Source organism: Prionailurus viverrinus, chromosome B1 (genome assembly GCF_022837055.1).
Source record: "Prionailurus viverrinus isolate Anna chromosome B1, UM_Priviv_1.0, whole genome shotgun sequence".
In the NCBI taxonomy this organism is placed as follows: domain Eukaryota; kingdom Metazoa; phylum Chordata; class Mammalia; order Carnivora; family Felidae; genus Prionailurus; species Prionailurus viverrinus.
Genome location: NC_062564.1, coordinates 142,859,908 through 142,878,210, shown reverse-complemented (window position 1 = coordinate 142,878,210; position 18,303 = coordinate 142,859,908). Strand labels below are relative to the sequence as shown.

At 39.2% G+C, this 18,303-nt stretch overlaps 1 protein-coding gene across 4 annotated transcripts in view; it reads right to left on the bottom strand.

The window, feature by feature from the left end:
• CNOT6L (CCR4-NOT transcription complex subunit 6 like) overlaps nucleotides 1-16,670 on the bottom strand; it is a 119,270-nt gene extending 102,600 nt beyond the window's left edge. The window contains exon 1 of one of the 4 annotated variants that reach the window (XM_047855548.1): nucleotides 16,113-16,670. Coding sequence is in view for 2 of the 4 variants with exons in the window: in XM_047855544.1 (XP_047711500.1) it covers nucleotides 15,824-15,828 (5 nt within the window). In the remaining 2 variants the exon portion in view is untranslated. Of the gene's footprint in view, nucleotides 1-15,471; nucleotides 15,490-15,752; nucleotides 15,949-16,112 lie in introns of those variants that run through there. The other 3 variants (XM_047855544.1, XM_047855545.1, XM_047855546.1) reach the window with 3 other exon arrangements.
• Nucleotides 16,671-18,303: the final 1,633 nt, after the last annotated feature.

Below are 18,303 nucleotides of genomic sequence, written 5' to 3'. Positions count from 1 at the left end.
GGATATATAACATTGTTTACAAATAATTGCAATTTTTTAAATGTTTACTTACATTTGAGAGACAGAGAGACAGAGAGAGAGAGACATGGTGTGCAAGCAGGGGAGGGGCAGAAAGAGAGGGAGACACAGAATCCGAAGCAGGCTCCAGGCTCTGAGCTGTCAGCACAGAGCCCGATGCGGGGCTCAAACCCCTGAGCCATGAGATCATGGCCTGAGCAGAAGTTGGACACTTAACCAACTGAGCCACCCAGGGGTCCCTACAAATAACTGTAATGAAAGAATGTGTGTAAATTCCAAAAAGGGGTACTAAGAATAAAATCCAAATAGAGAGGTAGTTCTTGACTGGTTTGATGAATTCACTGTGAAATGTGCTACAAGTACTGTAATTTCAACTAATAGTAAAAATGGCCTAAATTTGTCTACAATTTATATATGTATTAGTATTGCTATCCCTGTCCTCTTACCAGCATTCTAACAATGAAAGAAACAAGAGTTACAACTATTTCTCAAAGATATAATGAGGATAATGCATACACTCTTAATCATCCTTAGTGTATGTTGAATGGCTTTAGCCTTCATTCTATTAAAATATGGCTGCCTCTCATCACTCAAATGAAAAATGTTCTTTATTAAAATGACTTCAAAATTACTAAATCAATTTTCAACCCTCTTTTCAGTCAGCTCATCCTATATGATTTCTCTGGTTTTACAAACTGAGGACCACCCTCTACTTTTGAAACTTTTCCCTCATCTTCTGAATCAGATTATAAATAGGCTGAAGAAGATAGACTTGAGTGGGAGAGATAAGAAAACATGCACTGAATGCCAGTTTGTGTCCAGATACTGTGCTAGACTATTTGTACACATTATCACATTTAATTTTACTAAAATTAAAACTACATATTAATTCCCATTTTGCCTATGAGAAAGCTGAAGTACAGAGAAGTTGTGAAACATCCAACACCTCACTGAGTAAGTGACTAGACTGAAATCTGAATATGGATGACTCCAACCACAAAATCCAAGATTCCTCTACTAAAACATGACAAATTTAATTCTAAACATTTATAGAGGAATAAATAAACAAATAAGTAAAACATTTCTGCAGGGAAATGCAGAATAATCTTATAATCTTGGAGTGCAGAAGACTTTTCTAAACAAAGTAAAGACTATTAAAAAATGGCAGATTAAACAATATAAAAAAAAATCTAATGTCTGTAAGGCAAAGAGCTAAGTCATAAAGTCAAAAGATCAAGAGGAAACTGGAGCAAAATCTCTAACATTTATAATGGATAATGAGGCAATGTTTCTAAAATATAAACAGCTTTTACAAATCAATAAGAAAAAAATGTCAACACCCCAACAGAAAAATTGGAAGTAAAGGTCATAATCAGGCAAATCACAAAAGATTGGCCAAAAGAAAGGTAAACAGAAATATAACATTTTTTTTTAAAGTGTATGACTTTATTATTAGAATAGCAAAGATTAATAACATGAATAAGAGTTTGGGGAAACAGGCATCCCATTACACAACTGATGGGAATATAATTTTATACATCTCTAAAAGGTAACCCAACAAGATATTTCAAAATTTTAAATGTGTAATCATTGTAATCCAGCAAGTTCACTTCTAGAAATTTATCCTTTAAAAAAGTGTGAAGGTACATTTATGTGTCTTTTCTCTGCATTAGTGTTGGTAATTGTCAAAAATAAGGAAATTAGTTAATTTACCAGTCAGTAGGGGACTGAATTATAGCACATCAATAAAATGGATTACAATTCATCCATCAGAAAGCATAATGTGTGGAAACGTAAAATGACACAGCTGCTGTGAAAAAGTTTGTCAGTCTTCAAAAAATTAAAATCAAACTGCCATGTGATCCAGTAATTCCACCCTTAGGTATATACCCAAGAGAAGTGAAAACCTATGTCCACACAAAAATATGTTAATAAATGCTTAGAGCAGAATTATTTATAATAGTTGAAATAATATAGTATAATATAATATAATATAATATAATATAATATAATATAATATAATATAATATAAATAGTGGAAACAACCCAAATGTCTATCAGTTGATAGATGAATGAGCCAAATATGATATGCCCATATAACAGCATATTATTCAGCCATAAAAAGTAATGAAGTACTGGGCGCCTGGGTGGCTCAGTCGGTTAAGCGTCTGGCTTAGGCTCAGGTCATGATCTCACAGTTCGTGGGTTCAAGTCCCGCATCAGGCTCTGTGCTGCCGGCTCAGAGTCTGGAGCCTGCTTCAGACTCTGTGTCTCCCTCTCTCTCTGCCCTTCCCATGCTCACACTCTGTCTCTGTCTCTCTCTCTCTCAAAAATAAACATTTAAAAAAAATTTTTTTAAAGTAATGAAGTACTATTACATGCTACTACATGAAATCATCTTTAAAACATTACACTAAGTGAAAGAAGCCAGACACAAAAATTCACATATTGTATGATTCCATTTACATTTAATGCCTAGCAAATCCGTAAGAGAAAAAGCAGACTAGTAATTGCCAACAGATGAAGAAATAGGAAAACAGGAATAGCTAACAGGGATAAGGTTTTCTTCTGAGGGTGATGGAAATGTTCTGAAATTAGACAGCAGTGGTGGTTCACAACACAGTGAAAATACTAAAACCACTGAAGTATACACTGTAAAATAGTGATTTTTGCAATATGGTGGTATCTCACTTTTTTAAAAATGCTGTATTTTTTTTAAAAGCATGGGGCAGATCTACTGATCAAAAAAATGGCCATAATACGTTGTTAAATCAGAAAGCAAATTTAAAAATCATGTAAGTTATGGACGTTTATGTGGTTATATATTGTACATATTGCCTAGAAACAGAAAACAGTTCATACTACCAACAGTCTTTGATCTCCCATGAGATAAGATGACCAGGAAATTATGGTCTTCAGTATCATTTTTTTATCTAGGGAGCACATATTATTTCCAAAAGCAGACATGAAAAAATGTTGCCACCTGAAAAAAAAAAAAAAATAGCATAGTACTATGACAAAAATACACAAATAGCTTGAAACCAGAACATAATACAAGCAAAGATTACTAACCTGGTGTCTGGAAAAAAAATTACATCACCACTTCTACTCATCTCTAATGAAAATTTAGTACCTCTTTCAATTTGAGCTAAAACACCTACCATGATATTAGCAGTACCTGTAATTTTGGTCACTAACGTAAGTTATTAGTTATTACAAATATCTCGAGATATCACCTATATATATCACTACTTCAAAATTATAGTAGTTATTTAGATCTTGTAATTTAAATGTATTGACAAAAAGGCACAATATCAATATCACAAATGTTTTCATATATTTTAGTATTTTAATATAACATGTTCCTTTTTCATCTTATTTTCTTTTATTCGCTTAAAATCATTGTTCTAAAAAGGCTCTACAGCCTTCTGCAAAAGGGTCTATACCAAAAACATCCACCCGTATCCAAATATACCACTCATCCATTAGAGGCAGAAAGGGACAACAATCATGAGGCTATTCTAATTACTCAGGCATAAAGCAATTAGGGCCTAAATCCAGGCAAAAATAGAAATCATTCCAATTTTAATCAATTTGTCTAACACTGAATTCATAATTTTCTTCCCCAAATTGTCTCCTCCTTCTGGTTTCTCAGTCATCTGACTTCTTCCTTCATATTCAATCACCAGTGTCATTTTATTAAAAGCTCTAGTTATCCCAACTGACACAGATCTATTTCTTGACTTAATCACTTTGCATTTTAACTCTTTTAAAAAAGAGCCTCCCTCCTCCCATTCTGACTTCAAATGATTCTGCATACCTCAACCAGATAACTTCTTAAATAATTTCAACCTGCCACCAACCTGCTCAAAACACCCAATGCTCTGAATGTGTTTAACAGTGGTATTGATAATTATGAGTAATCAAAAGTAATATATAGCTATGCCCTAGAAGTATTATCTAAAAAACGTTATAACAAAATTCAGTCATTAATAAGAGAATCTCAATTTACAGATGTAAAAACCACTTGGTTGCTCCAGAGTTGAACCTAGGATAAAACTAAAATTCCTTACCTAGCTAGGCATTCAAACCCCTCCCTAATAATCATGTTCCAATTTGCCTTATCAGCCTCCTTGTTTCTACTGAAGCTAGGGAAATTAACCAGAAATTAACTAAATTTCTCTTTCCTACTTGAACCTGGACTTGTCTGCCTGCTACTATGTATTTGTTGATGTAATTTCTACATTTGCAATGCCATTATTCATTTATTTAGTAAACAGTTACTAAGCCCCTAATATATACTAAACACTCAGTACACTGATACACAGGAGGAATTTAACCCTTATAAACACATGGGCTACAAAGTGAAGTATTTCTGCCCTTAAAAACTCACAGTTTAATAGAAAAGTAGAAACAGAAACTAGGTAAATACAAGACAACCCGGTAAATTATTATGAAAAAGGAATGCACAGGATGCTACGGAAGCACAGAAAGGGCCTAAAGCAAGGATTAGAACAATCATCAGGCAAGGTTTCCTAGAGTAGAAACTATCTAAGGTGAATTATCAAAAAAGTCATAAAGTGTACGATACTACAGGCACATGCAAACCATAAACTGGGCTATCAGTCACTCAACATGGCAAGTCTAGGGAATATGTTCAGGAGAGAGGAGTAATAAATGATAAAACTGGAGAAGTACACAAGGATAAGATCATAATGGGTCTTACATATAATCCTATGAAATCTCCACTTTCTTCTAAAAGAAATAAGCAGCAGCAGGATATCCTGGAAAGCACACAGGTTTAGGAATTCCAGTGACCTAAATCTGAATTTGAGCTCTGTCATTTCCTTGCTAAATGAATTTCATCAAATTTGCCTCTCTAAGCTTCAGTCTCCTCAACTATAAAATAGGGATTAATAATATCAATTTTGCCAAGATTCTAACAAGAAATCATGTAAATCTCCCAGCAGAGAGGTCAGCAAACTACAGCTTGGTTTGCAAGCAGTAAATGGTTTTACATTTTTAAGGACTGTTGAAAGAATAAAGAACTACGACGAAAAAAAAGAATATAGGACAGAGATCTTAATGTGACCCACAAAGCCAAGATATTCACTATATAAGTCCCTTAGCACATAGTATGCAACCAAAAAATAGTAACTATTACTATTACTAAAGGATTTTAGGAACGGGATTTAAGCAATGCCAAATGAATTTTTCAAGGATTTCTCTAGTGATGACGTATACAAAGGAATAGAAGTTAAAGGAACAAAAATGGATGCTGCAGTGTTCTACTACATTTTCCTTTTCTTCCTTATCCTAGCCATAAAGGTGAGATCAACTTCTATCTCCTCCTTATCCCTGTAGATTACCAACCCATATGTACTCTGTATGTTATTGCACTTAATAGTTTTTGTCAGTTAGCATATACTGCTTATACTCACTATTCATCTGGGCGTAAATAAATTGCTTACGTAAATCCCTTATATGTGTAAGTAATAAAAGAGGAATTTTATTTTGGAGCATTTTGGAGTCAAGTTATTTAACTTGTATGGCTCCCAATTAAAAAAAAAAAAAAAGTAATGGCTAACATATATTGTTTTTAGTTTTGTTTTGTTACTACAGATGTGCCACATACTATTCTAAGCACTTTATAGGTATTACTTGGCGGGGGGGAGGGGAGGGGAGCCTGGGTGGCTCAGTCAGTAAAGCATCCAACTTAGGCTCAGGTCATGATCTTACGGTTTGTGGGTTCAAGCCCTACACTGGGCTCTGTGCTGAGAGCTCAGAGCCTGGAGCCTGCTTCGGATTCTGTGTCTCCCTCTCTCTCTGCCCCTCCCTTGCTCACACTCTTTCTCTCTCTCCTTCAAAAGTAAATAAACATTAAAAAAAATTTTATAGGTATTACTTGATTTAATTCTCACAACCCTGTAAGAAAGAGCTATTATTATCTCCTCATTACAGATGAGAAAACTGAAGCATGGAGAAGTAAGTTTCCCAAGAGCTAGGAAGTAAAGGATCCAAGGGTTCACATTATTAACCACCTGTAGAATAAGAATCATACTCTAATACACAGAAATTTCACGAAAACGAATTTAGATGACACACTTAAAGGGAAGCGGATGGCTTTCACAAACCTTAGTACTCAGTAGCTCAATAAATATCTGTTCCATTTCCTAGAAGAGACTATTCCAAACTTTCTATCACCCAGAACCCTGAATACAATAGCTGATAGCCAGTAGAAGCTTCTTATTTATTAGTAAGTTATACTTTAAAGTGATTAAAATTTTTACACTGTTTCAACATTATCATTTGGTACATTATTCACAATAGATTATTTCGTAAGTTGCAGAAGACTGAACTAATAATATGAACCTATAACAGAACATATTCATGCCAGTTTTTTTGGTTTTCCTTTAAATATAAGCATTATAGTCACACAGCCATAAATATATAAAGATCTCAAGAAAGTCTTTGTATAAAGAGACATTTACAGTTGGTATATCCTAAATTTAGTTCTATTCTCTTAATAGTTATTAGTATTATAGAACTCTGATCTACACTACTCATTTAGAGACTCTAATTTGGGGGAAAAAGATAAAAGATAAAGTGCTATAACTTCTACTTGGTGTCACCAATTTCTATTATTAATAAATACATACGAACAGCCTCAAATTACCTGGTATCTATTCAGTATGAATGATGAGTCTCTCACAACAAAGTAAACCACTTATTTCTTCAAAAAACTTAAAAATAAATTTTTATCTACAATGAGATTTTAACATGATCTAAAAAAATGAAATGTATCCTACTACATACAAAAGAGAATACAAAACAAAAAATCTATCACCACTTTGCAATTCTGACTTGTAAACAGGAAGATTCTTGGCTAAACCCAAAGTTACTTAACTTCTGAGACTTATAACATGCAGAGAAAAAACATTTTTAAAAAATACTTATTGACGGGCACCTGGGTGGCTCAGGTGCTTAAGCGGCCAACTTCAGCTCAGGCCATGATCTCATGGCTTGTGAGTTGGAGCTCCATGTTGGGCTCTGTGCTGACAGCTCAGAGCCTGGAGCCTGCTTCAGATTCTGTCTCTCTCTCTCTGTCTCTCTCTCTCTCTCTCTCTCTGTCCCTCCCCTGCTAGCTTGTGCTCTTTCTCAAAAATAAACATTAAAATTTTAAACTAAATAGATAAAATAAAAAGTATTTACCGAATCAGAATTTAACTGCATATAAATACAATTGAAGTCCCAAAAATTAAAGGGTAATCACATCACTGAAACATAACCTTACTTTGCAGAGTAAAATTTCCTAAGAAAGCTATCAAGTTTTTTAGAAAACTTACAAAAACAAAACTATTCATGCTGAAATATTTGGGGGAAAAGTCTGGTAACAACCAGGTTCAAAGTAAACATGGAATTCTTCATTAACCATGCCCTTGGGATGCTGGAGTGCCTCAGTTGGTTAAGCATCCAACTCTCGATTTCGACTCAGGTCATGATCTGGCAGTTCGTGAGTTCAAGCCCCATGTCAGGCTCTGTGCTGACAAAATAGAGCCTGCTTGGGATGCTCGCTCTCTCTTAAAAACAAAAAACACCATACCCTTGATATCACAAAAGTTTATTCCCATCTTTTTAATTCTATGATTAGATCTTCATTTATGATTCAGTATTCTCTCTGCTTCTTGTATCCCCCACCAAACTAGCTATTAATGTAATCAGGGGAAAACATCCCATTTTTACTGAATGTTTTTCAAAAGAAACAATATTCTCCACTGCTCCTCAAGGATGTAAGTTATTCAGAAAATCTTCAGAAAAGGATTAAGAACCCTCCAAATGTGCATATGGGTCAATGGGAAGACATTAGAGAACATAAAGGAGTAGGGAGGGGAGGAAATAAGGAAGAAGGAAAAAGAGGGTAGGGAAAGCTAGGCCCTCATTACTGGACACAGTATCTTCACTTTTGTAATTCATATTCCGTATTTCCCTCAAAAACAACCCTAATGCCCCAAGATCCCTTCATGAGAAAAACATTCAACAAACTGGTTACAGAACTTCCTCAACCTAGCAAACAACATCTATTAAAACCCCACAGCTAACACCATACTTAATAGTGGAAGACTTAATGCTCTCCCCCAAGATCAGGAACAAGACAAGGTATCTGTTCATGACACTTCTTTTCAACAAGGTCCTGGAGGTTTCAGCCGAGATAATTAGACAAGAAAATGAAACAAAACACATCCAGATTAAAAAAGAAGTAAAAACTATCTCTACAGGTGATATGACCTTTGTTATACAGAAAATCCTATGTAATGAACTAAAACAGTATTAGACCTATTAAGTTCAGCAAGGTTACAAGATACAAGATCAATAGACAAAAATCAATTGTATCTTTATACACTTGCAATGAACCCAAAGATAAAACATTTACATTTACAACAGCATCTAAAAGAACAAAACATTCAGGAATAAAGGCAGCAAAATAAGTATAAAACCTAGACTCTAAAAACTGCAAAATATTATTGAAAGAAATCAAAGTAGATCTAAATAAATGGAAAGATGTCATGTTTGTGAACAGGAAGACAGTATTGTTAAGGCAATGCTCCCCAAATCGATCTACAGATTTGACAAAATTCCGTCAAAATTCCAGCTGACTTCTTTATAGAAATTGACAAGGAGATTCTGAAATTCATATGGAAATAAAGGACACCCCAAATAGCCAAAACAAACTTGAAAAAGAACAAAGTTGGAGGACTCACACTTTCCCAATAACAAAGATATAGCAGTCAAGACAGTACTTTGGTATAAGGAAAATCAAATAGATCAACGGAATAAAATTGTAAGTCCAGAAATAAACCCTCATGTTTATAGTTAACTGATCTGAGAGGAATAACAAGACAATTAAATGGGCAAAAAAATGGTACCGGGACAACTGGATATCCACGTCAGACTCCCTACACCAGGTCATATGCAGAAATCAACTCAAAATGGATCAAAAATCAAATGTAAGTGCCGAAATTAAAAAAAACTCCTAGGACAAAACGGAAGGATAAATCTCCATGACCTCAGATTAGTAAATGGTTTCTTAGATAGGACACCAAAAGCACAAGCAACAAAAACTTAGACTAGACTTCATCAAAACTTAAAAATTTTATTCTTCAAAAGACATCATCAGGAAAGTGAAAAGACACTTTTTGTGAATGGGGGAATGGGGGAAATTTTTGCAAATCATGTATGTGATAAAGGACTACTTTCTACACATACAAAGGACTCTTACAACTCAGTGATCAAAAGATAAATAACAATTTAAAAATGTGCAAAGGATTTGAATACACATCTCTCAAATGTAAGTACATAGATAAATGATAGATGATAGGTAGAGCTATACAAATGGCCAATAAGCAAATGAAAAGACACAGCATCCTTAGGGAAATGCAATCAAAACCACAATGAAATACTACTTAACACCCACTAGGAAAGCTATGATCAAAAAGACAGATATAACAAACGTTGGCAAGAATGTGGAGAAACTGGAGCCCTCCTACACTGCTGGTAGGGATGTGAAACAGTAAGGGTGCTTTGGAAAACAGAAGTTCTTCAAAAGTGTAAACATAAAGGCACCATGGGGTGCCTGGCTGGCTTGGTTAGTGGAGCATGCAACTTTTTATTTCGGGGTTGTGAGTTCGAGCCCCACAGTGAGTGTACAGATTACTTAAAAAGTAAAATTTTAAAAAAAAAACAAGGGGTGCATGATTGGCTCAGTTGGTTAAGCATCCGACTCTTAATTTTGGCTCAGGTCATGATCTCATAGTTTGTGAATTCCAGCCTGGCATCAGGCTCTGTGCTGACAACACGGTTCCTGCTGGGATTCTCTCTCTCTGCTCCTCCCCTGCTTGTTGTGCTCTTTATCAAAATAAACATTTTTAAAAAACTTAAAAACAAGCAAACACAGAGGTACCATACGATCCAGCAATTCCATTCCTTGGCATATATTCAAGAGGGCTAAAAACTATGTACACAAAAACTTGTGTATGAATGTTCATACCTGAATTACTTATATAATAGCCAAAAAGTAAAAACAAACCAAATGTCCATTAGCTGATAAACAAAATGTAGTATTTATCCATATGAAGGCATATTATGCAACCATAAAAAGAATGAGTACTATAACATGAATGAAACCTTGAAAACAAAGTGAAACAAGCCTGTAATAAAAGACCACATACTGGGGCACCTGGGTGGCTCAGTCGGTTAAGCGTCCGACTTCAGCTCAGGTCACAATCTCGCGGTCCGCGAGTTCGAGCCCCGCATCGGGCTCTGGGCTGATGGCTCAGAGCCTGGAGCCTGCTTCTGATTCTGTGTCTCCCTCTCTCTCTGCCCCTCTCCCGTTCATGCTGGGTCTCTCTCTGTCTCAAAAATAAATAAACGTTAAAAAAAATAAATAAAGAAAAAGACCACATATTACACTACAGTTACATTTGTGAAATGTTCAGAATAGGCGAATATAGTCAGAAAGCAGATCAGTGATTGCCTAGAAGTAAGCATATGGGAGAACGGCGGGGGGGGGGGGGGGGGGTACTTTTAAAGGATACAGGATTTGTATTTCAGGTGATTAAAATGTTCTAAAACTGTGGTGATGGCTGCACTACTGTGAATATACAATACACTACTAGTTATATATTTTAAATGGGCTATTTCTATGGTAAGTGAATTCTATTTCAAAAAAGCTGTTACCAAAAAAATTCTCTCAATTTAAGTAGTCCCTGACCCACCCACCATTCCATTTCATGTTACTCCTTCACAGAATGTCTGCAAACAGTTTATACTGTAGTGACTTGGGCTTGTTCATTAAATGTTTTGAAATAACTAAATCCTATGTTTTATCTCCTTTACTCATAACCTACAAGTTTTGCAAGGGTTTCTTCTAGTTCTTTCATACTTCTCTTTAGAATCAAGTATAATAATGGATACAGAATGGGCCCTCAAATAAGGGCTTAAATTTTCAAAATGCAAAATATTAAAAATTTGTACCAGGGAGAAGTTAACAAGACTACTCAAAAGTCTTCCTTCCTTCCAAAACTCCTATAGATCCCTAACCAAACTGTTCAAAATAAAAATAAGTGAAGGAGAACACAGCACTAAGTTTTCACATTACAATAATCCTAAGTAATGAAAGAGTAACTTGTAATTCAATTAAAATTAAAGTTATCTAGAGATAAAATTCCCTTAAAAGGCTCAGTGTTAGTGCAGTTAAAGAAAATTGTAATATCTTCATCATGAAACATGAGCACAAAGTTAATAATTAAACCTTTGTTGTTTATTTGATGATTTTATTGTTCTTTCAGGGTTAAGTCTCACGTATATTAAGATGACTTTAGAATTACAAAAACAGCAACAGCAAACAGTAAAACATAGTAAGGTCCACAAAATTTCCTTAAAGTTAATAATAATATTTTATCCTAATAGAAAGTAAAAATTCAAAACTCTGTTTGCCAAGAAACTATAACCCAGAAACTGAAATTCAACGGATTTCAAAGTACAAAGAGAAAAAAGCTCCAACAGCCAGAACCCAGTAGACCACAATGAGTAGATAACTAGACAGTAAAGGAGAGACCTACTAAAGGTTATAAAATCCAATTGTTATGTTCTCTGTGAAATTTCTCTCTTTAAATAGCATGATTTCACTTGTCATTCAAAGTCCTCATAGAAAAGAGCTCTTCCTCCTCTTGTGGCTTTAACTCCTTCCTTCTCACCCCACCGGGCCCAATTTTACTCTTTGAAGATGGAAAGCAATTTTTAAGTATTATAACTCACCTTTTTGACAGAATTTCATAAATATATGCTACCATCTAAAACAACATCATGAAATGCCCCAAGCTGTCCACCATCTGGGGACTACATTCCCATCTCCCTTGCATTCCAATAAGGCTCTGTGACAACTTCTCACCAATCAGATGTGGGCAGATGTTGGTCACTAACTCTGGGAGTTCTTAAATGGCCAGTAAGCAACACGCAGGGCTCCAAGGCCCTAAAGAATGGTGGAACCATCTATAGATATAAGGAGTCAGGGTCCCTCAAATACCACACAGAGGAAAGCAACAAGTCTGCTAACCAGGAGCACCTGCACAGAACTGTTACACGTGAGCAAAATACAAACTTACTTGTGTGAAGCCACTGAAATTCTGGTGTATTTATTACTCTACTTAACATTATCCAAAGTAATATGTGCACAAGTTTAAGTATTTCAATTCCCCCTAATTAAAGACATTTATAAGGGATGTTTTGGAAAGACTGTTTAGAAGCCCATTTAAGTAACATTAAATTTTAAAACAATTTTCCACCTTGGTTTTGTTGTAACATAATTACTTTAAACAACGATAGAATGAGCAGTTCCACTGTTAATAAATTTTACTGTCCACGTCTTAATATTCAGTACTTTCATGATTACCAAGAAATGTTTCCCTCACAACAAATGAAGAAGGGAGAAAAATAAGGGAAGGGAAGAAAAATAAGATAAAAACAGAGAGGGAGGCAAACCATAAGAGACTCTAAAATAAAGAGAAGAAACTGAGGGTTGCTTGAGGGGAGGTGCTGGGGGGATGGGCTAAAATGGGTGATGGGCATTAAGGAGGGCACTGGTCAGGATGAGCACTGGGTGTTATATGTAAGTGATGAATCACTAAATTCTACTCCTGAAACCAATACTATACTGTATGTTAACTGATTCAAATCTAATAGATAAATTTTAAAACATTAAAAATATAAAAGCCAAAACAAAAAAGGTTTTCCTCAATTTTCTCAAATTAAAAAATTATGAAGTGTTTTTAAAACACTGTAATTCATAATGTTTAATTTGTAATATCAGATGTTTGCCCTAGTTAAGGACAAAATTAATTTCTATTTCATTGTTTTTAAAGTATTAAAAATTATAGTTTTAGTATATTTACTCATTTTATTATCATTCATAATGCTTAAGGAAGAATTAATTCTTCCTTTAAATATAACCATATGGCAGATTAATTCTGTTCACTGTAAATGCACACACAACCATAAGACACACTTTAACAAAACCATGATATTTTGCATTCTACTCTCCTTCACAAAAGTGTTGAAATTTTGGAACTATACTAGTTTTTTTTTAATCTTAGCATTGCTGATATAAATATAAATAAGGCCTAACTGGGAGCCCTGCATTAGTAAATAGATATTACAAACTTAAACCAATGAAACTTCTCTCAACATCCTCTTCACCCTGCCCTCACCAAAAAAAAAAAAAAGAAGAAGAAAAAAAGAAAAAAAAAATCCTTTCAACTTCTCCATTGCCTTTACCTTAAATTGCAAATCATTTTTTCCCACCAAAATACAATTAAAATGAAATGAAAAACACATTTACGACTCCACACAAAATAATAAAAATGGAAAGCTATTAAAAGTTGATTGAGGATTTTTCCTTAAGCTATTCAGGAAAATATTCCAAGAGGGTTTTGTTTACCAAATCAGTCAACATGAACTAAAAGAATTACACAGCAATTTTACACTTTTGTATAAAGGTAAACTCTGATTCCTTGATCCATTTTAATGCTAGACTGTATGGGAGCATGTATGTGCTGTATACAGCTTAAGGTACTATTTCCAGGGCTACATAGTAAGAATTCATAAAAAGTAATGAAACTGCGATGGCCTATTCAAAAATACTAGGGAAAAAAAGTATGACTAGATAGCCTCTATAAACTAATGTAGTAGGCTACTTTAATGATAGTCTTATTTCTAGGAAAAAGACAAAATAAAACATCAAGAGTTGTTTATATATACCTTATGTATATCGAAGGACTCCGAAATGTTCTACTGTGATTTTTTAACTTACAGTTACATAATATTGTTCTCAGTTACCAAATGGGCATTTGTACTTAAACATGTGTTTCAATGCCCACAATCAGGGCTGCAGGAAGAAGAATATTTAACTAAGCATCTACTATGTGCGCAACAAGTTTTCTCATCCTACCCTCAGGACATCCTTACTATAAATGTATTATCTCCTTGTTACAAATGAGAAAACAGAGGCTGACAGACATTAGGTAACTTGCTAAGGTGAAACTGCTAAGAAATAGGGCACAGCCAGAGTTCTGAGGTCTGTAAAACAAGTCCTTTTTTCCATTTAACTGCAAGTGTTGTTTTTCCTGCAATGGTCTTAGAAAACAGCTCTCCTTCACTCCTTTTCTTCCCTCCCAGTGAACAGCCTGGAACATTTCTTTGTGAAACCAGGTTTAGAAATGGAGCTATCTGGCCATTATATACAGCATGGTCTGCGAGGATCAAATCTATATCATGACTTTATCCATAGGGCTTTAACTAGATGAGCTAACTAACTGCAAACGAAAAGAGGGTGCAGTAAAATAAATCAGCAAGTAATTATCCAAATACGAATTTATATTTGGGTCTAAAATGCACTGTGTACCTCTTTGCAGGTTGAGCTTTACAGTTCCATTCTGCAAAACAGCCTTCCAGAAACACCCACTGGGTAAGCAAATAAAGGCTGTTTGATCTAGGTTTGAGAGACTGAGCGAAAACTTGTTTGTAAGCGACTATCTTGATTGGCAATTAAGATAAGTAGAGACAATAAGGTAGTATCTCCTAAAATGTAGTACTGTGCTTCCAACGTGTGCAAACTGCTTAGCTAAACTCCCTGAAAACAACCCACCTAAACAGCCTATAAGCTAAATAGGACGATGACAGCTACAGTAACTTCCTCTTCCTCACCGACCTCCTCGGCTCGGCGTGTACACGCCTTTCCCCCTAGGAGGCAGGATAAAACAATTTCAAACGTACAAAATCGATCCAATCTCACCAACACCACAGAACAGGGAAGCCAGCTTCCATTTCTGCCCCCGCCTCTCAAGAAAATTCTTATCTTAAAAAGATGCATACATATATCTTACCCACGAAAAAAACAGGCAACGAAGACTGAAAATGTGCACTTAGTCCCTCCACCCAGCCTTCAGGGAAAGATGAAGAGAAGGGATCTGGACACCGCGTATTCACCAGATTTACTGCTTTGATTCACTTTCCCTCGGGTCCCACCGTCGGCTAGGGGAAGAGCTTGCAGTTCGAACGCCAAAATATGCCTTCGCCTCCCTTCAGCAGACGCGGAGGCGGCCGAGGCGACGGCAATCCGCGCGTCCCGCCTCCGACCCTCACCTGCCCAGGCCCGAGGCAGCGCCCTGGGCCCCCGCGGGCCCGGCGTCCCGGGAGGCGTCCGAGAAGGCTGGCGGGAGGCTGGCGCGCTGGCGGGCGGGCGCCGAGGCGGTTAGGCCGCGCTGCAGGCCGGCGCGCTTCCTGCCGGGCCCGGGAACAGCGGCGCGGCCCCGACCCGCAGCTCTCCCGGCCTGGCTGCCGTGCGTGTGCCGCACACACACTCACCCTCCCCGGCCGGGTCGAAGCCCGAGCAGCGCTCACCTGCGAGGCACCGGAGCCTCAGCCACAAAATGGGGGTAGGGGGAGGCACGCCACTCGAGGGTCCCAGACACACGAAATCCACCCCCAAAGTCCAGGGCCCTGGGCGCTGACCCCCCGCCCCCCACCCCCAACACACACCCCGGAACCTTCGCCGCCTCCGACAGCGATACGGGTCAGCCCCACACCCGACACACACCCACTCGCTCTGGGTCCTCAGGCAGCCTCCCCGCCGGCCAGGGTCCCAACTCGCACACCCACACGCACATTTGTCCCTCTCCCACCTCATTTCCCCGGGGACGCGCTCCTCTTCCCAACACTCTCGATTCTACTCGGAGGCACAAAAACACTCTACCTCATTCTCTTCCTCTGGCCCAGAAGGAGCAACAGCAGCCATTTCCCCGCGGCAGGGGAAACAGACACACACACAAACACGCGCGCGCGCGCACCAGGCCCCCACAGATGCTTCCCCTCCGAAGCCGCGGCCGCAGACGCAAACACAAACACCCACGGGCGGGCCTCACTCCCGCCCGCCCCGAAGGGAAGCGGCCGCGACAGGCAGGGCCCGGACCTGGCTCGCGGGCGGGTGGGCAAGCAAAGGCGACGGGGCCTGGGGTCGCGGAGGGCCTTTGCCCCCTCCTCACCTGCATTCAGCGCGCCGGGGTCCGGGCGGCGACGGCGGCGGCGGCGGCGGGGCGGCTGCTGCTGGTGCTGGTGCTGCGGCGGCGGGGGAGGCGGCGGCGGCGGTGGCGGCGGGGCTGAGGGCAGCAAAGACATGCAGGCAGCCCGCCGGGGGGAGAGGCACCGGCCGGAGGGGACGCGGGGCGGGCGGGCCGGGCCGGGCCGCCGGAGGAACAGCAGAGGCGGCGGCGAGGAAGACTGCTGCTGACCGGAGCGAGGAGACGGACTGGGGGCGGGGAGGGGGACGAAGGGCCGCGCCGCCGGGTTTCGGGGACGGTGACCCTGGGCACTCAGGAGAGGCCCCGCGGCCGCGGCCGCCGACGCGAAGGCCCCCCGCCGGAGGAAGCTGCGCCCCCGCAGCCTCTGAAGCCGCGGCAATTACTCCGAGAGCGGCGCAGAGCCTGGCCTTGGCCTTGGCCTCCTGGCGCTGGGGCTGTCGCCGCTGCGGGGGTTGAAGCTGCGCCTGCTGCTGCCGGGCCCGAGGCTGCTGCACAGAGACGCTAGCTTTCGGTGCCTTCGCTCTCGCTCACACACGTTCACACCCCCGAGGGCCGGGGGAGAGGCGTCCGCGCGATATCGGTATTGAGATTAATAACAAGGTGCAGAGAGTGCGAGAAGGAGGAGGGTTGATTGACGTGGAGGGGCTGGCGAGAGTCAGTCACTCCCCTGCGCGGGGGGGGGGGGGGGGTGAGGGGGAAGGAGGCGGAGCTCCAGCCCGGCGCCTCGGCCCCGCCTCCTAGTCTCCGCGTTTCGTCCTGGCGCGCGTGCGCGCGCGGCTGCCAGGAGTCTTACCCGTTTTCTTCTTTACCCTTATTGCTTTTTTATTCTCTTTTCTTGGCTTGAGTGACGAGCTGGGAAGACTGGTAAGGTATCAAAAATCCACGTCCACAAACCATGGTGGGGAAGAGACTGGCGAACCCTCCTCACCCTGTGTTCGTGCCTGGATTCCGCGCCGTTTACTGAATGCTCTCCAGAGGCTGCCTGACCGCGGGGCCGAGCGCTGGTCTGGAGAGCTAATGAGACTCCAGGTGAGATGAAGTGACGGAAGGAAAGGGTTCCTGACCTCTTCGATGTTTGTTTGTTTGTTTGTTTGTTTGTTTGTTTGTTTGTTTGTTTTTAAAGTAAAACATCTGTTAAGTTTTGTCGCGAAAAGTAAATAAAAGAACGTGTGACGCTCTGCGATAACCCCCGTTGTATTTATTTTCTAATTCTCCCTTCTCGCGATAGAATTACGTTTGTTTGGCAGTGCCCCCTACGGTATGAAAACATCAAATGTAAACTAGAAAGATGAATGTTTACTTGGTGAATGTGGCCTTGACATTTTAAATTTCTGGGGTTTAATTATGTTTTTGTGGGTCAGCTTCTGCTTTTACCACCGGTAGTCCAAAAATTATACCAACTCTAGAGGCAGAACAGTGCTATTGCAGTTTTGCACGATCTTTCAATGCAGTCTCCAGACTTGTGTACTTAAGCAGCATAAGGGTATATTAGCTGTGTAGAGTATATTTTTCCCAATAAATGTGTGTTATTTCCAGAAAAATAAAAGAAAAAAAAATATGTGTTGTTTAGCATACTAAGCATGTTGTATTGATTGCAATTAATTAGGCCTTATTATTGAATGCCAAAGGCCTCCATCTCCTGGGGGAAAGATGTGGTAAATACAAATAATCATTTAGCCAGAAGTGATCAGACATCAAAAGAGTCCACCTTTGCAAAAGAACAATTGCACCACTTTCATTTTTGTCACCAGAAAGTGATTGAAGAAGCCCCTTAAGACATAGAAGACTGTGGGCTACTCTTTGTTTTCCACCTGTGTTAAGTTTCTATTTCCCTCTAGCACTCCCATTCCATCTTCTTGATAGATGTCAAAATGGCCTTAATCCTGGAAGAAACCTCACTCATTGCCAACCATCTTCAGTCTAGGCTGATATATATGAATAGTTATCTCTGACTTTGTAAGCAACAAAGAAACAAATCACTTCAGGAGCCCAGAATAGTAAACCTGCCTGAATGGCACTTTGCCACAGCATTTCTCCTTGGCACACACTCTTCCCCAAGGAGAAATACTACCAACTGTTGAAGAAAAGAGGGAAGTAAACACTTGAAAAATAAAAATGTAATGATGGCATATCCTCAAAGATTTATGCTTCAAAT